Source organism: Budorcas taxicolor, chromosome 2 (genome assembly GCF_023091745.1).
Source record: "Budorcas taxicolor isolate Tak-1 chromosome 2, Takin1.1, whole genome shotgun sequence".
Lineage (NCBI taxonomy): Eukaryota > Metazoa > Chordata > Mammalia > Artiodactyla > Bovidae > Budorcas > Budorcas taxicolor.
Genome location: NC_068911.1, coordinates 162,229,227 through 162,255,297, shown reverse-complemented (window position 1 = coordinate 162,255,297; position 26,071 = coordinate 162,229,227). Strand labels below are relative to the sequence as shown.

Sequence of the window (26,071 nt, the reverse complement as noted above, 5' to 3'; positions counted from 1 at the left end):
GAACAACTGTGTCCCCATAAAACTTTTGTACAAAAATCAGATAATGGGCCAGATTTGGTCTGTGAGCTGTAGTTTATAGAGCCCTGATAGAAAAGTTTTCAGGTTATATATTTTGGCATTCTAATATCAATCCATCTGGAATTCATTTTTATATGGATATATATGGCATGAGTTACATATTTATTTTAGCTACAGGGATCAGCAATTATTTGAGCACCAGTTACTAAATACTTTATCTTTCCTGTACTGATTTTTAATGCCTTTCCTGTTATATAATACGTTCCTTTATATGCTAAGTTTCTGCTCTCTTTTATGATGTACTGTTTAATTTGTCTATCTTTGTATCAGTACTATACTCTTACAATGATTTATGGACATCTAGTAAATTTTTATATCTGATCAGGAAAATGTATCCTTATTTTTTTCAAATTATCTTGGAAATACTTGGTCCTTTCATCTTCCACTTAAGCTTTTAAATCAGTTTGACAAATTAGGGAAAAAGGGCATGAGGTTTGAGTTGGAATTGTGTCTTTTGACCTAGATTAATGTGTTTTTTTTTTTGATGTACCACATAGCTTTTGAGATCTTAGTTGTCCAAACTTGAACTTGGGCTGAAGGCAGTGAAAGTGCAGAGTCCGAACCAGTGGACCTCAAGGGAATTCCCTGGATTAGTATTCTTACATATTAGCTGATGACCATGGACCAGTATTATAATTCTCTGAGCCTGACATATATGCAGATAATTCTGTTTACTTGGTAGAGTTATATTGAAAATGAAATGAGTTAAAACATGAAAAACACTGAGAACTGTGCAATGCCCAGTGTAAATACTCATAAATCTTAGCTATTATAAGCTATTGGTATTCTTTTGTAAAAACCCTCTTATCAAAAGTGTCATGCCAGTTTATCAAGGAAGTTAAGTGGGGAATCCTCCAAATGTTTCAAATATATGGTAAGCATCTTGTGGTATTGTTGTTCAGACGCTAACTTGTGTCTGACTCTTCATGACCCCATGGACTGTGGTGCGTCAAGCTTCCGTGTCCTTCAGTATTTCCCAGAGTTTGCACAAACTCATGTCCATCAAGTCGGTGATGCCATCTAACCATCTCACCCTCTTTTGCCCCATTCTCTTCCTGACCTCACTCCTTCCCAGGATTAGGGTCTTTTCAAATGAGTTGACTCTTCATACCAGGTGGCCAAAGTGTTGGAGCTTCAGCTTCAGCATCAGTCCTTTCAATGAATATTCAGGGTTGATTTCCTTTTGGATTGACTGGTGTGATCTCCTTGCAGGTCAAGGGACTCTCAAGAGTCTTCTCCAGCACCACAATTTGAAAGTGTCATTTCTTCAGCGCTCAGTCTTCTCTATTATCCAGCTCTCACATCGGTACATGACTACTAGAAAAACCATAGCTTTGACTGTGTGGACTTTCATCAGCAAAGTGATGTCTCTGCTTTTTAATATGTTGTCTAGATTTGTCATAGCTTTCCTTCCAAAGAACAAGTGTCTTTTAATTAAATGGCTGCAGTCACCACTGTGATTTTGGAGCCCAAGAAAATAAAATCTGTCACTGCTTCCACCTTTTCCCCATCTACATGAAATGATGGGACCAGATGCTGTGATCTTTGTGTTTTGAGTATTGAGTTTTAAGCCAGCTTTTTCAGTCTCCTCTTTCATCCTCATCAAGAAGCTCTTCAGTTCCTCTTTACTTTCTGCCATTAGAGTGGTATCATCTGCATATCTGAGGTTGATATTTCTCCCAGAAATCTTGATTCCAGCTTGTTCTTCATCCAGCCCTGCATTTTGCATGATGTACTCTGCATAGAAGTTAAATAAGCAGGGAGACAATATACAGCCTTAATGTACTGCTTTTCAAGTTTGAACAAGTCTGTTTTTCCATGTCTGGTTCTAACTGTTGCTTCTTGATCTGCATAAAGCTTTCTCAGGACCAATTAAGGTGGCTTAGTATTCCAATCTCTTTAAGAATTTTCCACAGTTTGTTGTGATCCACACAGTGAATGCTGAATATTCTTTGGAAGGACTGATGTTGAAGCTGAAGCACCAATGCTTTGGCTACCTGATGCGAAGAGTGACTCATTGCAAAAGACCCTGATACTGGGTAAGATTGAAGGCAGGAGGAGAAGGGGGCGACAGAGGATGAGATGGTTGGATTGCAGCACCAATTCAATGGATAGGAGTTTGAGCAAACTCTGGGAGATGGTGAAGGACAGGGAAGCCAGATGCACTGCAGTCAATGGGGTCACAAAGAGTCACACACAACTGAGTGACTGAACAACAACAGAGTCAAAGACTTTAGCATAGTTGATGAAACAGAAGTAGATTCCCCCCTGCCCTGGAATTCCTTTGCTTTCTCTCTGATCCAACGAATGTTGGCAATTTGATGTCTGGTTCCTCTGCCTTTTCTAAACCCAGCTTGTACATCTGGAAGTTCTAGGTTCATGTATTGCTGAAGCCCAGCTTGGAGGATTTTGAGCATTACCTTACTAGCATATGAAAAGAGTGCAGTTGTACTGCAGCTTGAACATTCTTTGGCATTTGGGAATAAGCATCTATTTTATCCTAAGATATATAAATGTATGTTCATGCAGTAAGGGAAAGGATTCTGTTGAATCTTACCTGTAGTTCCACATGCTGATGGTGGTTTGTTTCCTTGGGCAATTGTGATTTTGGATTGTGAGCTCATTATAGTATGTGTCAGTGTGTGCACATGTGTGTGTGAGTCTTATACCCTGTTGTTGTGAAAGTGTCACTCCATCACTCTGTTGGTTCTGATCAAGTTTTTCAATGTGCATTTCATGGCTTAGGGTTCCATATCAAGGGGCTGTTGTCAATTTCATGGGATATTTATATAGAAGGTCTTGGCTACTTCTGGAAAACTATTTTTTCATCCCCAAGCCCTGAAGCTATGCCAGGTTTTCAGCTGTTTCCCCTGTGGGATCTCCAGATCACTAGCCTTTTTTTAAGCAGGCAGCATGACCCTAAGAGGCTTCACTATGGACTCAGGTATAGCTCCGCTATGTCTCCTGGGCTCATGGCCACGTTTCCATCCCTGTGTGATTTCTAGAGTTCAGCTCCCCAGTCCCTAGGTCTTATTCCAGGTCCATAACCCCTGTGGTCAATGAACAGCTAATGGCTCTGGTTTTGAGTCCTCTTCTCTTATCATTTCTGAAACTTGAGGGTTCTCCTTCTCCCCTGCCTCCATTTAAAGTTCACCTTTGAATTAAACTATATTCTATATTATCTAAAATTGTTAAATGATTTTAGCCAGAGAAGGGTCTGCCCATCAGTTTAATCTGATATAATAAAAGTAGTGAGTAATGAAAATTCCATCAATTAAGCTTTTATTTTCTGTGTGCCTGTATTACATATGCCAGAAAAATCATGGTGTCTATAATCTTTATGCAGTAACTTAATTCACATTGCCCAACTTGGAAAGCATTAGTAAATGTGATTGGTTTCATCAACATACTAAAACAGTTCAGAAGATGCTCTGTGCTCAAAAGTGAGTTTGCTGAAAAACCTTAATTCTCATGGTTATGCCTACTGACTATTTTTCCAGTTTGGTTTTTCTACCCTTCTAATTTCATAACTTAATTGGAAATGCTAAATATTTGTGTTTTTAAAGCAATCATTTGTATGAATTGAGTGTCTTTGAAACTACAGCATGTCTGTCGTATTGCTTCTGTAGACATAACTACACAGGAGTCAGCTATCTACTGATTAAAGGTTTATCTTGTCATGATTGAGAAAACTGCTCTGTATCTTAAAGACAATGCCCTGAAATGCACTTTGAATGTTCTCTCTTCTGTTTCCAGGTAAAAACAGTCGCGTGTTCACAGGGCTGCACAGTTAAGGTGGTGGTGGCTTTCTGTCCTTGTTCTCCACTCCTGCCCTCATAGCTCAGTCAGTAAAGAATCTGCCTGCAATGCAGGAGACCTGGGTTCGATTCCTGGGTTAGGAAGATCCTCTGGAGAAGGAAATGGCAAGCCACTGTATTTTCGCCTGGAGAATCCCACAGACAGAGGAGCCTGGTGGGCTACAGTCCATGGGGTCACAAGAGTTGGACGCAACTTAGCGAATAAACCACCGTTGCCCCTCCTTCCCTAACTCCCAGGTTGCAGACACTTTAATCTCTATTCGTCACTTTCCTCTTCTCTGGGTGTCACAACTCATGGCTGTTTCTGGTTGACAGGGCTTCCATGGATGACCTTATTCACTCTCAGCCTGTTCTATCCCTTTATTAGCTTTCTTTCATCTTTCACGTTTAAGACCCTCTCAGCTTCCTCAAGGAAAAAAATATTGGCCTGGTAGTAGATGTTAGCCAATCAGAGAGCTTCTTTCCAACCATGTCCTAGGATGACTAACCTGAGCATGCATGCTCTTTGGGGGTATTTGGCTTTTGTGGACTTAAAAACAATTGCTAATGGATATCTAGGGATGTCCCTTGGACTGCAAGGGGATCAAACCAATCAATCCTAAAGGAAATCAACCCTGAATATTCATTGGAAGGACTGACGCTAAGTTCCGACACTTTGACCGTCTTTGCGAAGAGCCGTCTCTTTAGAAGACTCTGATGCTGGGAAGGGTTGAAGACAAAAGGAGAAAGGGATTCAGAGGATGAGATGGTTAGATAACATCACTGACTCAATGGACATGAATTTTAGCAAGCTCTGGGAGATAGTGGAGGACAGGGGAGCCTGGTGTGCTGCAGCCTGTGGGGTCACAAAGAGTCAGACACAACATAGCGGCTAAACGACAATCTAGGCCTTGCTGTTGGTGGCTTGAATTTCATCTTTTTTTCCCTTCCTAGCTTTCTAAGGAGGTGAAGCTTCCTAGCTTCACTAAGAAGTGAAGATCTCTGTATGAAGGCTGCTCATTCTAGAAGGCTTTTGTGTGTGTGCCAAGTCGCTTCATGTCCCACTCTTTGCGACCCCATGGGCTGTAGCCTGCCAGGCTCCTCTATTCATGAGATTCTCCAGGCAAGAATACCAGAGTGGGTTGCAGTTTCCTCCTCCAGGGCATCTTCCCTATCCAGGAATTGAACCTGAGTCTCTTATGTCTTTGGCATTGGCAGGCGGGTTCTTTATCACTAGCGCCACTTAAGGCTTACCTCCAGGTGAATGAAGTTGGACAACAGACTTGAGATTTAGCCTCAGAGCCACTGACCCTTGTCCTCATCTCTGGAGCAGATGGCTGTTAAAATCAGAGCAGCTATTTCCACTTAAGTTTAGAAAAACTGAAAACAGAGCAGAGGGAATTTTTGTGCCTGCAGAGAGAAAAGCACACATCAGCGTAGTCAGGAGGCCACGCAGGTAGACAAGCGTACAGAGAGCACTTTAGAGCTTAGACCGAGAGCCAAGGTGACCCTGGTTTCACAGCAGGAGTAAGTTCTGCCCCAAGTTTTCTTAAGGATCCTGGGCTCTCAAGCCTGGCAGATGGTGTGAAGAATGGTCCAAATGAAAGCGAGGTCCTCTCTGTTTCAATAGATATATAGGGAATACCCACTATGTGCCTGGTTTCGCAGCTCCTTGCTACCCCACAGAAGTATCATTTGTCATTTACACCTAATTTAAATAATAAAGAAATCAACACATGTTAATATTTGGAGACTACTTTGGGGCCCCCAACAAACGTAAAAGGATCTTTTTTTTTCAACTCTAAATAGACCTTTAATGACTGGGGTGTGGTTGGACCAAAAAGGTTGAATGGTTTAGGGCGCTGGAATGCTCTTTTGAATGAGGGAGACTGACTCGAGTCCCCAGTCTGGTATAATACATGTCATCGTCTTCCCAAAGTTTCCAGGATGGCAACCAAACCCACTGGAATAACAGAGGCTGCTGTATTTGGGCTCTTGCTGACTTCCCTGAGGCTTCTGCATGGCTGCTGTATGGCTGGAGCATCTTCACGGGATCCGTGTGCTGCTCCGTCACCTAGGAGGAAAGGCAAGAAGGAACATTGAATTTACTTTTGGGCAAAGGCAGGCTGGTGCCATCATCTTTGCCAGCAGCTTCTGGGATCTTTCAGGAAGGGGAATGCTCAGTTCAGGTCAGTCGCTCGGTTGTGTCCGACTCTTTGCAACCCCATGGACTGCAGCACGCCAGCAACTCTCAGAGCTTGCTCAAACTTATGTCCATTGAGTCGGGGATGCCATCTAACCATGTCATGAATGCTGCATGCAGGAAATTCTCAAAATAGGAGTGCAGTTCCTAAAACTCATGCAATGTTGTAAATCAGCTCACTTTAATTAAAAAGGCAGAAAAGGCAAAAAAAAAAGAGGAGTTCAGCTGACACTGCTCTCGGCAGGATGGTATTTACTAGGGTCTCTTCTGAGGGCAGTTACCTGTCCATCTCAGGAAACACTGAGGGTGTGTGTCTCAGGTTGTAACATTGGTTAGAAAGTTGGCAGGTGGCAAAGATATTTCTGATGACAATTTAAAAAGGGGATGTAAACAAAATGTGCTTCTTTCACGTGATGGGTGGGAAATGTCAACCAGAAAGGTGTAGTCCCACACACTTGTGGAGAGTTCCACCCCTGACTTTAATGAACTAGTTCCTCTCAGGATAAAAGTCAGCTTCCCCCATATCCTCTCACTGCCAGTGTGACCTGTTTAGGTTACATCCTTGAGGCCCTGCACCTTGGTTCTCTGCTGTGGGCACGTCACATGCTATGCTCTCTCTGAATTTATCTGGGTAGGACAGCTCCATTTGTTTGTATTCTTTGGGTTTAGACTTTGCTCTTCTATGCATTCCAGAAACTCGGTCAGCTTGTGGTTCATCCAGCAGACACATTCCTAGAAGTTTTCCTGGGGGCTGTTTGCCAGAATAAATGCCAATGAAAATCAGACGTGTCATAGTTCTTCACCCTGCCTGGACAGGTTGCAGAATCCTATGGGTTCCACACTCCTGGGCATGCCTTCAGGCGTCTCACATTTTATGTGTGCAGAATTGGGTGTTGAAGAGAACCATGAACCTGGGCCTCTGGGCAGGCATCTTCTCTCTCTAAGCTGGGTGGGCTCAATTCATATTCTTGTTAAGGTCTGATGAGCTGGGTTTGTGGTCTGTTTAACCGGAAGCCCTTCACAGCTGACTGGAGCCAGATCCCCTCTCTCCCACGGTGTCCTGAGTGTGTTCCTTCCTCTTCCTGACTCACTGGAAGGTAACCTCTGACCCCTCGAGCTGCCCAAATTGCCCTTGTCATGTGGCCAGTGTCAAATCCAGGATCCACTTTCCAGTAATCATGTTACCCTCCCCTCGTGGCCTCTGGTTGTCAGCCATACTCTCCTTCTGAAATTCAGTCACTGACCTGATGAGATAAAATAAGAGGCTCTGGAATATGGGAAAGTGAAAGTGAAAGTCGCTCAGTCATCTCTGACTCTTTGCAACTCCATGGACTCTACAGTCCATGGAATTCCCCAGGCCAGACTACTGGAGTGGATAGCCTTTCCCTTCTCCAGGGTATGTGGGAAAGAGTTACAATTTGGAGTCGGTCAGTCTTGGGTTCAAATCTCGGCTCTGACACCTACTATGTGTGATTTTGGACCAGCTGCTTAACTGTTCTAAGCCTTAGCTCCCCAGACAAAACGAGGATGGGATCTGTTTCATTGTTAAGAGCAAATGAATTGAGACATACATGCTGCTAAGTCACTTCAGTCGTGTCCGACTCTGTGTGACCCCATGGACGGCAGCCCACCAGGCTCCCTTGTCCCTGGGATTCTCCAGGCAAGAACACTGGAGTGGGTTGCCATTTCTTTCTCCAATGCATGAAAGTGAAAATTGAAAGTGAAGTCGCTCAGTCGTGCCTGACCCTCAGCAACCCCATGGACTGCAGCCCACCATGCTCCCCCATCCATGGGATTTTCCAGGCAAGAGTACTGGAGTGGGGTGCCATTGTCTTATACATGAGTGCATGCTAAGTTGCTTTAGTCATGTCTGACTCTTTGTGACCCTATGGACTGTAGCTCGCCAGGCTCTTCTGTCCATGAGATTCTCCAGGCGAGAATACTGAAGTTTGAACCTGCATCTCTCATATCTTCTGCATTGGCAGGTGGGTTCTTTATCATTAGCTCTATCTGGGAAGCCTGAGACATACATGGGCCCTCAACAAATTTTAACTCTTTTGCTTGTAACCTCTTTTTCCCTTCTCTGTGCTCATGGTTTCCTATCTCCTTCAGCGGACTCTTCCCAAGCTCTCTGAGGCTCCCCCTCAATGATCGTGCATGTATGCAGGATTCCCCTGTCCCCCTGCCCAATATTCTGGTAATTGGGAACATCAACTCATCCCTTCCCCATGAGCCCCAGATCTTACTGACAATCTCTTAAGGACACCCCTATTCGATGTCTCTTACACACCCAAATATCTTTCTTCCCTAAACCAAAAATGACGGCTCCCTGCTCCTTCATAAAGTTGCTCTTCTTTCTGAAACCTGTATTTCAATGAGTGACCCTACCCTTTACCTGCTTGTCCAGGCCAGAATCCCAGGAGTTCCTCAACACAGCCCCTTTCCTCTCTCACCTGTCACACCCAATCAGTTAGTCTCCAATCCTACGGATTCTCCAGCTCGCCTTCACGTTTCCAACTATGCTGACCCAACCCTAGACATGACTCACATCCCTTCTCAACTGGCTGGTGATAGTGGTTTCCTGATACATCCTTGTGTCTCCAGGTTGACCTCCTCAAGTACATCATCCCATTCTTACTAGAGGGATTTATCTAAAATATTTCATCTCTTCTATCCCTGCTTAAAACTCATGATCGATTTGCCTTCAGAACAAAAGGCCAGATGCTACCAACTGGTCATCATCCTTTTGAGCAAAATCTGCTTTTGAAACTCCTTGGCAGACCGGTGGTGTGTTCTCCAGTTATATAGAACCATCTGTAGTTCCCCCCTCACCCCACCCATTTACCACCTCAGGGACTTTGTGCTTGTTCTTTCTGGCAGGAAGCACCATTCTTGTTCTTCTTTCCTTGGGTAGCTCCTCTTTAACCCTTGACACTTTACACAGGAAGACTTCTTAGAGTCCCGTAGTGAGTTCACTGCCCTATTCTCTGTTTTTCATAGCACACTGTCTGCGTATCTCATGCATGTAAGTTTAGGTTACAATCCCCTATCTACCTATCTGTCATCTATCCAGTTGCATGTATGTGTGTGTGTGTGTGTGTGTGTGTGTGTGTGTGTGTATTAGTTGTTCGGTCCTGTCTGACTCTTTGTAACCTCATGGACTGTAGCCTGCCAGGTTCCTCTGTCCATGGGATTCTCCAGGCAAGAATACTGGGATGGATTTCCATTTCCTTCTCCAAGGAATCTTCCTGACCCACAGATCAAACCTAGGTCTCCTACATTGCAGGAAGATTCTTTACCATCTGAGCCACCAGGGAAGCCTGTATGTATTTAATTAATTAATGTAACTTATTTAGAAATATTTTAGAAACTATTTAAGTTGGAAAAATTTTAAATTGAAGTATAATTAATCTATATTAGTTTCAGATCACTTGCAATTTATCTTTGTATCTGTTGTGATGGAGAAGCTAAGCTTAATTTTTTCCCTCATATGGTTATCAATTTATTGAAAGGACTATATTTATCATACTATTCTAGTCCAGTAATGAAGTGTTCATATGGTTATTCTGTTTCTTGATTCTCTGTTCTATTGTCCTAATTACTATAGCGTTAAAGTTTCAGAGGAGGGAGACCAACCCCTCCTCCATTGTTCTTATTTAGGACTGTCTGGGCTATTTAGGGACATTTTACAGAAGAACAAAGAAATGCCGTTGTGATTTTTTTGGAGTTGCATTGAATCTGTAGGTCACTGGGGAAAATTGGAATCTTTGTAAAAATGAGTATTCTGGTCCCTAACTAGATTCTCCACTTATGTATACTGTCTTTAATTTCTCTAAATACTGCTTCACTATTTTATAGCTTTCTGTTGAGGCCATGTACTTCTTCTGGTTGATTTATTCCTAAGGGTTTAAAAAATATTGTAGACCACATTTTTAAGAAGTTTTTTGTTTTTTATGTTTCTGATACACGGAGATGCAATTGTTCTTTCAAAAAAAATTTTTTTTAATGTTGACCTTGTATCTAGCAAACCTGATGAAGTTCCATATTCTAATAACTTACCTGCATGCATAATCACGTAGTCTGCCCATTATGATACTTCTGTTCTATTCAGTCTTTATAACTTCTTTTACTCTTGCTTCCTTGCACTGGCTAGGACCTTGAATGTAATGTTCAGTGGAGGTGGTGAAAGCAGATTCCTTCTTTTGGTCTCAACTTCAGAGAGAAACTTTGCAACATTTCACGGATAACTATTATGTTCTGAAGGGTTTTTTTTTTTTTTTGGTATTAATAGATACTCTTTATCAGAACAAAGAAGTTCTCCTCTATTCCTAGTTTTATAACTGTCTTCACTGTAAATGGATGTTGAATTTAATAAAATGATTTTCCCGCATTGGTTGAGATGATTATATGATCTTCATAAGCTATTTAATTCCCATTTTGCTGCAGGCTCCTTTTGGTGAATAAGCAAGGAGGTAAAAGTTGACATAGTTCCTGTATTCGTGACATTGTTGTTTTGTCAAAAGAGTTTGCTTGGAGGTCTGAGTGTCTCTGATGAGAGAGGGAACAAGAATATATGTGCTGGAATTGTTCTGTGAGTTTCTGATTCAAGAAAATGATCTCCAAATGGTTCAAAGAAAAACAAGACAAGAAGCATTTCACTGAGGCTGGTGTGCCTATGACAGTAAATGCAACCGAATGTTATCCTTTAGAATGTAGTTGAATAAGGACACCAAGCGACAGAGAGTTTGCCAAGTTTTTGAAGAAGAGTTATTTAATTTTGATATATCTGCAAGGAACAGGGATTAAAGATTCATCAGTATGAGTATTGACTGTGTGTGTTACCTGGACTACAGCAAAGGGACTGCAATTTCAAGGTAATTTCCCAAGTATCAGGTCTTAAAGAGATTCCGTAGAAAAGTTGGAAAGTAATTAGATAGGTAGTGGTTTATTTTTAATGGACTCGTTTCATGTCAAAAGTCTGAATTCTGCTTGCAGTTTCCTTTCGGCCTACTTACAGATGTGACTCAACTTGCATGCCAAAACCAGGACAGGCTGATTTTAAGAAAGTGACTCTGAACTGGGGGAGTGGGGGGTGGGGGTAGAAATGGGCTACCCAGATCAGTCCAAGAATAATTTTTCAAATAATTTCCTAATACAGAAATAAAGCAATATCAGAACACGTGGGAATTGTTTCCTTAGTGTATTTCACTAAGATATATGGGCTTTCCTGGTGGCTCAGTGGTAAAGAACCCACCTGCCAATGCAGGAGACTCAGGTTTGATCCCTGGATCAGGAAGATCTCCTGCAGAAGGGAATAGGAACCCACGCCAGTATTCTTACTGGGGAAATCCCATGGACAGAGGAGCCTGGTGGGCTACAGTCCATCAGGTAGCAAAGAGTCACACACGACTGAGCAACTGAGCACACACATATGCACACACACACACACACAAAGATATATAGTTCTTGCTTCTTTAAAGTGAATGAGCATTTTTGTTATTTGGATTTGGTAAAAAAAATTCATGAGATGCATTTCTTGGCCAAGACTACTACTGGCATAAGCATTATAATGGTTTTTTTTTTCACACATTTTTACTCCTAGTGGGTAAGCAGTTGGTGTTGGAATATAGTTGAGATCTTTATTGAAGAAAGTGGCAAAAATTCATTTTTAAGACAAAAATACTATGACAGTTGGACCCCAACAATGTTCGTTTGTCTTTCAGCATGAAGATGACATTTCTAACCAGTGCAATTTCTATTTTGGGTGGAGAAACATGATATGAAAAACTGAAAGGACGTGTGGGTGTAGCAGTGTGTACCTGTCTGTATGGCCGAGTCCCTTTGCTGTCCACCTGAAATTTTCACAACATTGTTAATCAGCTATTTTTGTTGTTGTTTAGTTGCTAAGTCATGTCTGACTCTTTTATGACCCCATGGACTGAGCCCACCAGGCTCCTCTGGCTACAGGTTTTCCCATGGAAGACTATTGGAATGGAATGCCATTTCCTTCTCCAGGGGATCTTCCCGACCCAGGGATTGAACCCGAGTCTCCTGCACTGGCAGGTGGATTCTTTACCACTGAGCCACCAGGGAAGCCCTGTTAGTCAGCTATCCTCCAGTATAAAATAAAAAGTAAAGGAAAAAAAGGACATCTGATCCCTTTTCTACCTTAAGCTGTATTGTGAACGGTCCCTCTGTGATTGAATCTCATAGTGCACACGACTCTAGTAAAGGAGAAACAATTAGATGGAATTGCTAGCAACTTTATCATGGCCCTGTTCAAGTTTGTCTTCTTCTCTGAAGTCTTCTTAGAGGAGCCCACCTGTTTGTTTTCTTCCTTTTGTGAATCCTCAGATTCATCTTTTCTGGGTCAGGGATTGGCAAACTCCAGGCCCAGATAATAAATATCGTATTTGTGGGCCGGATTCTGCTGATGTTGTGCAAAAGCGGTAAAATATGAACAGACGGCCGTGGCCGTGTTCCAATAAAACTTTATTTACAGAGACAAACTGGCTCCAGCCTGTGGTTGTAATTTGCCCACCCCTGGTTTACACAGACAAATTCTGAATTTTGGTTTTTGGAATAGTGCTCCAGAATCATCTGGAGAATGTTGAAAGATAAAGCTTTCTAGGCCTCGTCCTCAGTATTTCATTCACAGCTTGGGGCCAGGGAATCTGTATTTTATAATGTCCCTTAGAGGATTCTGCAGCTTAAATTCCTAAAACAACGGTCCCTTCTACTTTTAAAAGTTTGTTTTTGTACTTAAACAAAGAGTTGTTGTTGTTTAGTGGCTAAGCCATGTCTGACTCTTGCAACCCCATGGACTATATATATAGCCCACCAGGCTCCTCTGTCCATGGGATTTTCCAGGCAAGAATACTGGAGTGCATTGCCATTTCCTTCTCCAGGGGATCTTCCCAACCCAGGGATTGAACCTGTGCCTCCTGCATCGGCAGGCAGATTCTTTACCACTGAGCCACCTACCAATAAACAAACACATAATATTGTGTTTTGTCTTTAAAAATAATGTAAAAATGGCATGATTCTTTGCAAATCATTCTGAATATTGCTTATTTCTTTGTCCTTTTTACCGAGGCTTTTCTCTCTAATTGATGCCTAGGAATTTGTATTATAAAGGGTTTAGTCCTATGTAGTAGGTTGTACATATTTTCCCGTATTGTTGCCTTTTGATTCCATTTATGGAGTCTCATGGATAGTCAAAGCATATTGATGGAATGAAATGCTTCAGTCTGTTCCTTTAAGACAGTAGTTCTCAGTTGGAGGTGGTTTTCCCCCAGAAGACAGTGGCAATTTCTGGAGATATTTTTGGGGTTCACAGCTGTCATTGTTGGTGGGAGGGTCTTACTGGCATCTAGTAAGTAGAGATGCGAGATGCTGTCCAAGATCCTACAATATACAGGCAGCCTCCACAGTAAGGAATTACCCAGCCCGAAGAGCCACTAGTGCACAAGTTGAAAAATCCTGCTTTAAGGTGTTTGTTTTTGCTCCTTACTTATTAAGGCATCTTTTCTTCCAACAGTACTAACATCTGTATCGAAATCTGTATTAAAAGTTCCTTAATTGATTCTGCTGCTTAAACTACAAAAACTCTGGCCCATTTTACTTACAGAAATTCCCTCTCAGTTCTTTCCATTCTGTGCCTACCCTCCTGTCTAAGTGCACTGAGGCCACCGTGTCCCCCACCCACCCAGGTAACCTGCCTCAACTGCCCGGGCCACTGTTGTGTGTTCCATCAGTGTTTGTAGGTTCTCCTCAAACACCCTTTCTGTGGCCTGGATGACTCTGCTAACTGAGTGTGGGTATAAACGAGTGAGGGAGGTGACCCCAGGGTGCTCTGTGCTCCTATGGACCCTCTGAGAACAGCTGGAGCCGATCTGGACATGTTCCACCCCAGACCCTGGATGCTGGAGGGGTGTGTGCCCAGGGAAGGCAAGGGACTTGCCCCAACCGCTTGGCTACCTGTACACCAGGGTGATCGCCAGGACGCTGGGTGCTCAGCTGGCCCCATTTTCCACTAGAACATTCCTTTCCACTGTGTCTTTTGTGAGAGCTGCCATTGCCATCTAAGAGACTGGCTCATTTCAGACTTGCCGTTATCAAGCCTGTTCTCTCTTTCAGTCTTAGGAACTTAAAAAATTATGTCTTTATTTTTTTAAAAAATATTTTCTTCTTTTTTAAAAAATACATATGTTCCCTCCCTCTTGAACCTCCCACCTACCTCTTACCCCATCCCTACTCTAGGTTGTCACAGAGCACCAGGCTGAGCTCTCTGTGTTACACAGGAGCTTCTCATTAGTTATCTAGTTTACACATGATGATCTATATATTTCAATGCTACTCTCTCAATTTGTCCCACCCTCTCCTGCCCATGCTGTGTCCATAGGTCTGTTCTCTATGCCTACGGCTCTATTTCTTCCCATTTTTAGGTACATCGGTACCATTTGATTTCATTTATATGCATTAATATGGAATATTTGTTTTTCTCTCTCAGACTTCACTCAGGTTCTAGGTTCATCTACCTCACTAGAACTGTCAGTTTTAGCAACTTTAACTCAATAAAACACAGGACCATAATGGTTGACACACATACACACAGGGCGTTAGCTGAAATTAGACAGCTCAAGGCATGTCTCCGCTCACTTGTCTGACCCTTCTGTTGGACTGAGTTCTTTGGAGGCTGGAACTAGGCTTGCTTCATCCTCTTGACCTCTCTTCTAGGCATTACCTGGCACATCATAGAGGCTGGAGAAACATCACTTGAATTACTGACCGATGCATTGAGTTTTCTGTAAAAGCACAGGAGAAGTAGGAAGGAGGCCCATTTAGGCACTTTAGTGTCTAAACTAGTATGGAAGGATTACCAGTGAGGTGCTTATGTGACTCCCAGGCAACCCCCTCCCCCGGTCCCCATCACCAAGTAACACAGACGAAGAGGTTCATATGCAGCACTTTGCAGTGACTCTGGTAGCTTTGATGTTCTTGTATTGAATGATTCTGTAAGTGGGCCTTTTTTATACCTGTTCTAAGTTTGACCTTTTATCCTTCTGTTCGTATGCTGCAGAGGGCACTGGAATTGCCAAAAATATGGGCAGCAGACAATTTAAGGAAAGAAAGCAGGTCACTGCTAAAGCATCACATGAGACTGTCTTCATATCACCCGGGGCTGGCAGGCACCTTCTCTCTGGCCTGGCCTCCATCTTACCCTGTCTGCACCCCAGAAATACTCTTGATTGTAGCATAAATTATCTGACATAGGTGAAGAGTTGAAATAAAATGTGAATAGTGTTAGATTAGTTCCATGATGTGAAAAAATTTGGCTTAAAGAGATGAATTAATCAGATGAAAAGAGCATGCAGTATTTAATACATGAGCTTGTTGTTTACTGTAAGCAGGAAACCATTAACCCGTGAGCTTTCTCTTTACTCTTTCTGCTGATATGACAACATCTTTATCCTTTTTCCCCATTGTTAGAAACCAGAAGCTATCACCTGTTAAATTTTGAGTATTCCCAAAGTCAGTTCTGTTAATTATGATATCTTGGCAGTTTGGTTGCTTTCTGCTTATGGTTCACATGTAATGGATTCAAGGGCAGTAGTGACATCTATAATAGGACTTTTTCCCTGTGAGATAAAATACACATACAAACTTAAAAAAAAAAAACAACAAAAAACACTGAATAGGCTGTGTACAGAAAAACAGGACTTACAATAAATATTTATGATGCCAAGATTTTGCTTAAAGGTTCATGATTGCACTTTATCTTATATTTGTTGTTAGGCAATTGACTTTTTAAAGTGAAACTAGTCTGAAGTGTTAGAGGATAGAAGAGCAGGTAGTTGGCATTGTTATTGAAGCCACTAGCAGAAAGCCCAAGAAGTAGCATAAATATGACGCAATTATTTTAAAGAAGGGGCCAGTGACCTCCCAGGGCAATGAACACTCTGCTTTGTCTTCAGCGCATATGTGTACGTGTGTGCACCATCATAGGATTCACTGTTTTGAGTCTCTTTAGATATCTATACAATTAATAGTTTAATTTTTAGCTTCTGTCCTCTTTTCTTTACTAAGAGCATTTCTCCTGGCCTTCTACATTGTTGCTGTAGAATCTCTAGGTTGTGCCCCACTCTTTGTGGCCCCATGGACTGCAGCACGCCAGGCTTCCTTGTCTTTCATTGTCTCCCAAAGTTGGATCAATCTCATGTCCATCGAGTCGGTGATGCCGTCCAATCATCTCATCCTCTGTCGCTCCCTTCTTCTGCCTTCAATCTTTCCCGGCATCAGGATCTTTTCCAATGAGTCGGCGCTTTGCATCAGGTGGCCAAAGTATTGGAGCTTTAGCTTCAGCATCAGTCCTTCCAGGGAATATTCAGACCTTCTACAGAAGTCAGTCCTTACTGAATCTTATATGCTATTCTTGCTTTCCTCTCATCTATGAGGCCCAGACAGCAGCACTTAGATGGTATTGTTTATCCTCAGCATGTTTTTCTTTCAGCTCTTTATTCCCTCACCTGGTGGAGCTGCCTCCTGGGCCTGGTGAACTTGGGGGCCTGCCCTTCCCACCCAGCTCTCGCCACCAGCACCCACGCTCACACTGCCCACGACGGGACGGCTGTATGCAGTGACCCACCTAGACAGTCTCTGAGGACTGGTGGTCTCCAGCAGTGGGCTGTGATGATGGGACAGAAGCCCTGGGGCCGCTCTGACCATCAGACAGGTGGTCTTTGTCTTAGTGATGTCATTCCCTAAGCTGCACCATGGAGGTTTCCACTTCCAGAACCGATTTCTTTGTGGTGATCTCTACAATTTTTAAAATGATTTAAACATATGTCTGTGTTCTTAGGCATGTGTTAAAAGTCTTAATTTGTGATGAGGTCAACCTCTGACCTTGCTTTAAGAGTTGGTGTCAGAAACCTGGTTTACATGCCCCCTTTATCCCAGCGAATTAAATTCCTCCTCCTTCTTGAGATGATACCCACTCCAGGAAGCCTTCCTAAAAATAAATCCAAAGCACAGGCACATATCAGGACTAAAGGAGCAATTCAGTCTGTCCCTCATCACCCATTGCTTTTCAGAAACCAAGTCATCTGTCTGCTTTTATCTTTTCAATGCTTTTTAAAAGGAAACCCCACCACATTTTCTGTTTTTATCAACATGCTGGGAACAGAGCTGTGAACACAGCAGGTAAGTCCAGGCACTGTGGGAGAAAAAAAGGGATTACTTTAGATTTTCCAGTGAGGGAAAGCTTCTTGGAAGAGGTTAACAGTTGAGCAGAGAACTTTGTGAAAGAGGGTAGTTGCCGTTGTTCAGTCGCTAAGTCATATCCGACTCTGCAAAATGAAGCAAAAAAGCATGAAAAGTCTGAGAGAAAGCATTTCAGGTGCGGGCCCAGCAGGTGCAAAGACCCTGGGGTGGGGATGACCTTGACATAATCCAAGGAGAGAAAGAAGGTGGAGGGGTTGAGTGTAAAGGAGGAGGATAGTGTGGGGGAAGAGATGGCATCAGGAGTGGGGAGGGACCAGATTAGGGAGGGCTTTGTCTTCCCTGGAAGGAGTCTGGATTTTACTTTGAGTTGATAAAAACTGTAAATATGTTAAAATATTTACACTTTAAATATTTTCTTCAGATACCCACCTGTCTACTTTTATCTGAGATTTTGTGAAGCTTTTTCCAAGTGAGAGCACAGAATTAACAGTGTGGTATTTTGGGAGCTGTTTTATTCAGTCCAAAATCCCTTAATCTTCCTAAAGGAGTTTGCTGGAAATTGTGTGACGAGGGTAATTAGCAGAGTGAGTAGCTGTTTTTCCAGGCAGAATTCTATCCATGTGTGTTAAAGCATGAACTCATTTCAGCAGGAGAAGTTGAAGGTCCTGTTTTTCTGCAGTCTCTTATTCACTCAGTTCTGTTCTATTATCAGCCCTGGGAAGCCAGGGGTACATCAGATAGGAGTCTAATTTTCTGTTATCATAGAAGCAAATAATAATGGAATTAGCTCAGTGAACATGCCTCAACCCTTGGGCTGTCTGGAGAGAAGCACTGTTATGTTGTTTCATTTCATATTGTTTTTGTAACACCTGTAAGTGATAACAAAGCCAACTCAAAGGTCAGCAAGGAACTCAGGGATAAACACTTTTCTTAAAACAGGAGCATAATTTAAAGATATGTAGTTAAATTTTTATCTTCCATTTGCAGCCGGGTCACATATCTCTGTAATCACCCTTTCAAATAATGAGGTTAGAAACTTTCATCAAACTGTGCTTAATAGAAGTCACCACCATGCTTCCTTCTAACCTGCAGTTGTCATGCCAGCTGATCAGTTTGGAAGCCTTTAATTAAATATCACCTTAAAAAAGAATTGTTGATCAGGTAGGAAATTGGAAGACATAGGTAAGTGCATCTGTAGAGGCGATAAACTGGGCAGTCATTTCTCATAAGGAGACCTTACAATGGTTCAGGATGTGAAAAAAGAGATTTCAATTTAGATTCCTGTATCCGTTGACCCGCAGCTAAAAAGATCGAAGTTTGTATATTCCTAACGAGTCTCTGTTTTAACTATTTTCGCCTTAGAAAACTTCTCTAAATAAGTGTTCCTGAAATCAGCTTTATTTAGGGCCTTGGATTAGGGGAGGCTCTTTTTCACTAACTACATACTTCTTTGTTAGACATCTGTTATCTGCGGAAGGGTTAGTGTTGTGATGACCTTGGGAGATGCCCCCCACCCCTCAACAGCACGAATAGTTAAAAATGTATATTCTGCAGGAATAACATTTCTTTTAGACCAGCAGCTCTGAGTTACGGAACTCATTTCCCAGCAAAGGCACCACATTCCTTATGAGGGAATAATTGACCCATTTATGGTCTCGTTTCAGCTTGTTGCAGATCCTTGCGCCAGCCACCCCTGTCACCATGGCAACTGCAGCAGCAGCGGCGGCGGCGATGGCTACCTCTGCATTTGCAATGAAGGCTACGAAGGTCCAAACTGTGAACAGGCGCTTTCCAGCGTCCCCGCCTCTGGCTGGACCGAGTCCACAGCACCCAGGCAACTTCAGCCTGTCCCTGCCACCCAGGAGCCCGAGATAATGCTCCCACGCTCTCAGGCAACCATCACCCTGCCGACGTGGCAGCCGAAAACGGGCCAGAAAGTTGTAGAAATGAAATGGGATCAAGTGGAGGTGAGAACGTTGTGAACATGTTTTTATGTAAGAAACCAGTATGGTTAAAATCATTCCAGTGGTTCTAATATTAGCTATAAAAATCGAAAGCCTTGAAGTTACACATTGAACAAAAGATGCCATACTTTTTTCCTGTCTGCCTTTCCGTGTAGGAAATCTCTCTTGGTTATGTAAATATGACATGCCAATTATGATTGTTTTATGAGCATAAGAGGAAAAAACAAGGAAGAAAATGAATGAAATTATTTTCTGAAACGATATCCACATACCTTTATATGAGATAATCTTAGGTTTGGGACAGGCAGCTCAATGAAGAATATTATCAATGAACATATTATAGACTCTCAATTACTGACCTAATTTTCCTCCATGGAATTTTATGCTTCAGTTTTAGTTTGTTATTGTTTAGATTCTGTTGTTGGTTACTTGCAGCACTTCAGTGGGATTTAGAAAAAAACATATTATTGCTTTTTAAGATATTTTGGCAGTACATTTAAGAGTGAAATTTCCAAGTTTGATTCATTTTGGCAATAGCAGATTCTGTTCATTGAGTCTTGTCTGGTCTGGGTTTGGCTTATCGTACCTTCAAGCCCATCAGAAGTCTCACGCTGAGGATTTTCCTGCAGACCTTTAAAAGTTAACATAAAATATGTTTGCTAGCTAGACGAATTGAAGTTGGACAAACGGAAATCGTGGGTTTGAGTTAACATTGATAAAGTGCAATTCCATTCCATATAGTATTCCTTATCAGTATAGACCTGTGGTTGTATGTTATGACAGGCTTTTAGCTTACCTGAAAAAAAAAAAAATGCCCACATAGATCTTTGTATAGCATTTTCAGAGCCAAAGAATATGTCCAGAAATTCTGATTATGGTTATAAAAGAGTAAGGCAGCATTTCTTGTTTTATGATCCTAGGTAATTCTAACCAATTAACCCACTTTTTTTTCATTGCCACAAAATTTGTGAAGGCCCATTGAGGCTGAAGGGCAGTGTTTTTATGCTGCCTAAAAAACTGAGAACTCGTTCTGATTTCAAACTTACAATCAAGGCTTTGAAGTTAGGACTTTAATACCTCTTTGCTGAATGACACACTTCTTGAATTTGAACTAGGTTTGGTCCTATGTTTATCAAGGAACTGTCCCTTAAAGAAAATTTCTCCTCAGCCAACAATTAAAATCTCCCCAGCCAACCATGCTCTCCTGCGATTGGTAAATGTGAAAAAGAAATGCCTCACCTTCCTATCATGCTGTTATCTCTTAGGCCATTCAATAAGCAAGTTACAAGTGCCAGAGGAACACGTGAATATATTTCTGGACAATAAGTTGTGCATGCTGGGAATGGGGTGAAAGTGCTGAGCATATTTCTTTATTGCCCTCTGTTAATTCAGTGATGACAAATGCTTTTAATATCCTTTTATGCCAACTCTCAGGGGATGAGCACAGATCATAGCATGAGGAATAAACGAATGAGCGGGTCAGAAGCCCGTCACTGGATACAGCTCAAGTATTAGCAATATGCTTCCTGATGAGCACAATTCCCCCCTCGAGCTCCTTTTCTTAAATGCACATCAGTATAATGCTTCCCGGAACATGCCACTTAAAAATGAAGGTCTGGTCCACAGGAGACAGAAAAGGGCAGCTCCAAGCTACCTGGCCTCAGCATGTTCTCCCACATCCACCTGTGAACCGAGCAGTGTCATTTGGACCAGACACGTCCTATCTATGGCTCTCTGGAAGGCTTGTTCTTCTAGTCTTTTGGATTTCTACCCACGATGTGGAAGCTACTCCTCTAAGGCCGTCTCCTTGTTCTCTAAGCATTTAGTCCTTCATTACCCCCCAGACTGAGCAGAGAGCAGAGGCCTGTGACTTCGCGCAGGATGAAAGAGAGAAGGGGGCCAATCTCCCGCCCTTCCCTGCAACATCCTATTAGCTGTGTAGTCATCCTGGTGATTTGCAGACTGCTCGCAGCAAAGCTTTTGTTATTCACAAACTCAGATGGCAAAGCTTTCACTGTGGTTAGCATTTCTAAGGTTTCACTTGGCTTCTCGAGTCACGATCCCCAGCATCATCCAAGGAATGGAGTGGAGGCGGCCCGTGGGGTTTTGCTTTCTAATATGATCTTGCCCCAAGATTAACCCTAATAACCTGTCTTTTTTGTGGTGTTTTTTTTCCCCTCCAGGTGGTTCCAGACATTGCCTGTGGGAATGCCAGTGCCAACAGCTCTGCAGGGGGCCGTCTGGTATCCTTTGAAGTCCCACAGAACACCTCGGTCAAGTAAGAAAGCTCCTAGTGAAACGTGGTTACCATCGGTACTCTGGCTGCTGGGTGGCGTCTGTTCACAAAACTGGCCTGTAATGGGTCAGCCCAGTGGGAACCAGGGATGGGATTCCATGTATAGACGAGGCCTGTGTCCCTTAGGAACTAGATTTCAGAGGCGAATTCAGAGGAGACTCCAGGGATGCTGGGTAGGATGAGTTAGGTGGGAGAGAAGAAACCCAGGAGCCTTAGCTAAGGTCTAGAGCCAGACCCTTCACTTCTTCAATGACTTTTGCTTCCCAGATTCTTTGGCTTCTTCAGATTTTAATGGACCATAGGTTAAATTCATATGCATGATTTACCCCACGTTTAACATCAAGCATTGCAATTATCTCTTTAAAAACAAGCAGGTGAGATGTGTGTTTTGTTGTGTTTTTAATTTATGCTCCTTCAAATTACACACTGCTCGATGTCACTGCAGGGGGTGGGGAGGAGGCAAAGGGAAGTGGTGTTGACAATACCTGTGGAGACACCAGGTGCTGTGCATTGCTGGGGAGTGGGGGTGGAGGCTGGAGAGTGGGGGTGGAGGCTGCATGGAGCACTCCTGACCTGTCTGACAACTCCCCACCCTGTGCTGTGCTATGCTTAGTCACTCAGTCGTGTCTGACTCTTTGAGGCCCCGTGGACTGTAGCCCACCAGGCTCCTCTGTCCACGGGGATTCTCCAGGCAAGAACACTGAAGTGGGTTGCCATGCCCTTCTCTAGGGGATCTTCCCAACCCAGGGATCAAACCCAGGTCTCCCACATTGCAGGCAGATTCTTTACCAGCTGAGCTCCCAGGGAAGCTACCTGTCACGTACCCAAATGGGCACTTGCTGTCTAGTCTTCAGGGACTTTAAAAGAGAGGGTAGGACTTTGGGAGGGGGAGGACCTGGCCCAGCTTAACCAGGATACTGCAGTGACTCTATTGAAAGAGGGCAGTGGGCACTCTTCACTTGGACCACGCAGGGTCATTTTTCTATACCTTGTCTTCTAAACAAAGGAGTCTCTAAAAATGTTTGGACGAGGGGCTTTGTTCCATTACCTCTGTATCCCCTGTCCCCACCTTGAAGTCACCTGGTGGGGAAGAGCCAGGATGGACACAGGGAAGACGTCTGGCAGGGAGGAGGGTGAGGCCTGGGAGCAGCTTCGAGTTCTACCAATAGGGGGACCCCTGTCCTAAGTGTTCTGTTGCTCCTACCGAGGACGGAAACCCCACCAGCCAGAGCTGGTTTCAGGGAAATCATTGGTTTCCTTTATGTTTACGAAACCATGCCCCAGTTCTTTCTTGTCTGGGTCATGTTGCTTTACTTGCATAAGCCTTTTGGGAAACTTGTGGTCTACGCTTTTAAATGCTGCCTTCCTCTCCACTCCCCACTGCCCCCACAACAAATCTGAAATTCCCAAGACCCTTAAGCTGCAGCGTTTGACAGAAACAGCAGTGACCCAGGAGCAGCAGCAGCAGGTTGAGTAAGATGGAAGTGCAGAACGATCTCTGGGTGCTGGGTTCACGTGGGAGGGTTGCTAGCCCCTTACGCTTTCCTTTATTGGTGAATCTGATTGTTTAATGACCCTTTATTGAGACCCTTGCTGCAAGCCAAGAGCTCTGCCTTGGGTGGGGAGGGATCAGATCTGTGCACTGTGAACCCCTTCCCCAGCGGCACAGAGGAAGGAGTGGCAGCTACCAGTGCTGGGAAGAGAGGGGAAGGTCCTGGAGGAGGGGTGCTAGTGGGGTAGGCCTTGAAGAGTGACAGGTTCCCAGTGGGAGGGGGAAGCAATGGCTGGGAGCCGGGATAGGACGTCCTGGGGGAAGACACAGTAGCTCCTTGTGGCCACTGCGTGGATGGCAAGGGTGGAGCTGCACAATGCGAGACTGAGAGGCATGGAGGCTGGGTGGCTTCGTCTGCTAGGGCATCTTATTCTTTGGATTTTATCTTGAAAACAAGGAAAAACCAGGGGAGACCTGAAGCATGGGAGCTGACACACTTTCACTTATTTTAGCAGCAAACTCAGGTGATTTGGGATGTGTTACACAGGTATAATAAATTCTAGCAGAACTCTTTATCGTGTGGATACGGAAGAAGTTGGGCTTCCCTGGTGGCCCACATAGTGAAGAATCCGCCTGCAATGCAGGGTTCAATCCCTGGGTCGGGAAGATTCCCTGGAGAAGAGAATGGCTACCAACTCCAATATTCTTGCCTGGAGAATTCCATGGACAGAGCAGCCTGGTGGGAAGTAGTCCGTGGGGTCACGAAGAGTTGGACATGAGTGAGTGACTAACACACACACATGGAATAAGTTGTCTCTAAATTCAACAGACCCTTTTATTATTGATGAAAATTATGACCTAGAGTTACCTATTAGTGGTTTTGTGGTTTATTTTTGATCAAGTGGGAGATGGGTGTTTTTAACAGCATGGGAGTTGATCATCATGAGTCCATATAAAGCGGGCGCCTGTTTAGAAGATCATGTCATCCATTTCTTGATACTTTTATGGGTGTATACATCATCTTTATTTTTAGTGTTAACCTGATGGCCTGATTCTAAGATGAATTTTTCTGAAAGGGAGTTTCCATTGACGTCGTTCTCGTTTTCAGAATTCGGCAAGACGCCACTGCCTCGCTGATTTTGCTGTGGAAGGTCACGGCGACAGGATTTCAGCAATGCTCCCTCATCGATGGTCGGAGCGTAACCCTCCTCCAGGCTCCTGGGGGCCTTGTTCTCTTGGAGGAGATGCTTGCCCTGGGGCAGAATCACTTCATTGGTGAGTTGTGGAAATCTTGTATCTAAAACTGCGTGGGATTCAACTTGACCTCAGTTTGGTGTGTTAGAGACAGTATGTAGGGAATTTTGCCCAGATAATCTGAATTCCAGCCCTCAGCAAAATTTCCTCCATTTTAGGTGAGGTTTCACATATAATCAAAATTGGCTTCTGAGATGTAATTTCCAGTGTGGCTCAAAATGGGGAAATTGTGGGCTCTGGAATCCGGAGATTGTATCCCAACACCGAGCAGAGTATCCTTGGTGTGTGGTCATTGGCATCCAATGCTCTGAGTCTCGGCTTTGTTTTTGAGTCTTCAGTCTTCTTTCTCCTGGAACTGTGGGCAACTGGAGGCAGTGAATGTCAGTGTCTCAGGGGAAGCTTGGTTGTCACTTGCTATTGGCCTGACCCAGAGCCAGGGGCTCAGCACCTGAGCAAGCACGTGATCGCACCTGAGCCTCTGACTCAGGATAACTCGGGGGAATCCCAAGTTTCTTTGGGGGTCCCTCTTGCCCATACCACCTTCCTCCATGGGTCACTTCTGAGTTTTTGCATTTTCTTGAACATGGTTAAACCTGTCATTTAACCTTCTCGAAACTGCCACTTGTTCAACTAGCCAATTTTTAGATTCCTCTGTCCTGGAGGAGAAATAGCCTTCAGAAAGTGTGATTCTTCCTGACCTCCTCTACCCCTCTTACCTCCTGCCCCCTCAAGGGCTACACTTGGGCAGTTCCCACAGGACTTTCCCTGGCTTAGCCTTCGAACTCTGTCCTGCCGATTACCTTCATCCTAGGGATGGGACTTGAAGTCCAGCCCCTTAGCATGTCAACAGCATCCTGACTTTAGCCAGACATGTGGCATCCTACAGCTGCCACTCAGAGACACAAGCTGAAGTTTAGACTCTGCCCATCCTGGTCCAGTGTGCCCACGTGGTTGCTGCGTCTTGCTCTCAGTACCCTGTCCCGTTCAGTCCTATTCTCCAGCAGTCTTCACCTCGAGGACGGGGGAGCCAGAGGGCAGAGGCAGCACCTGTCTCGCAGGGGTATTGAAAAGGTTTAATGAAAATGGATGTAAAAGTATAAATTACAAATGTTAGGGATGCTTTTGGTTAATTTCACCATTGTTTCCTGAGGTACACTAAATATTTTGCTAAACTAAATAGAAGCATTAAGATGTATTCTCAAAGAGATGTCTCTGATGCAAATATAAGGAAGATAAACTGGGAAAATAAAATGCTCAAATCATATATAGTGTTATTTTATATTGGGTCCTTCTCTGATGATAAGGTCATTTCCTAATCTTTAGAAATCTAACTGGAGTTAAGGGCAGGGATTTTATTGGATGGAGAGAAGGTAAAAAAGAAATCAGCTTGGGATGTGGACATGCTGGTGAAAGAGGGACAGTAATCAACTTTGGACCCATTTTTGGCTATTAAGATGGATAGCTATTAAGGTAGATTATTAGAAAATATGTAATGTGTTGTCAACAGTCAAACCTCAATTTTACTCCCTGATACAAGTAACTATTATTTGCATCCATGTCTGATACAAGTAAATGGATAGCTATTAAGATAGATTATTAGAAAATATGTAATGTGTTGTCAACAGTCAAACCTCAATTTTACTCCCTGATACAAGTAACTATTATTTGCATCCATGTCTGGATGCAAAAAATAAATAACAATAAATTTGTAACAATTTATTTAAGAGGAAATGGTTTGTATATTTTGATATATAGTTTCAATTT

General features: G+C 43.3%; 1 protein-coding gene across 1 annotated transcript in view; it reads left to right on the top strand.

The window, feature by feature from the left end:
• DNER (delta/notch like EGF repeat containing) overlaps positions 1-26,071 on the top strand; it is a 374,690-nt gene that overhangs the window by 124,225 nt on the left and 224,394 nt on the right. Inside the window, exons 2-4 of the mRNA XM_052662658.1 lie at positions 18,966-19,268; positions 21,449-21,543; positions 24,162-24,328. Coding sequence (XP_052518618.1) covers positions 18,966-19,268; positions 21,449-21,543; positions 24,162-24,328 — 565 coding nt within the window. The remainder of the gene's footprint in view (positions 1-18,965; positions 19,269-21,448; positions 21,544-24,161; positions 24,329-26,071) is intronic.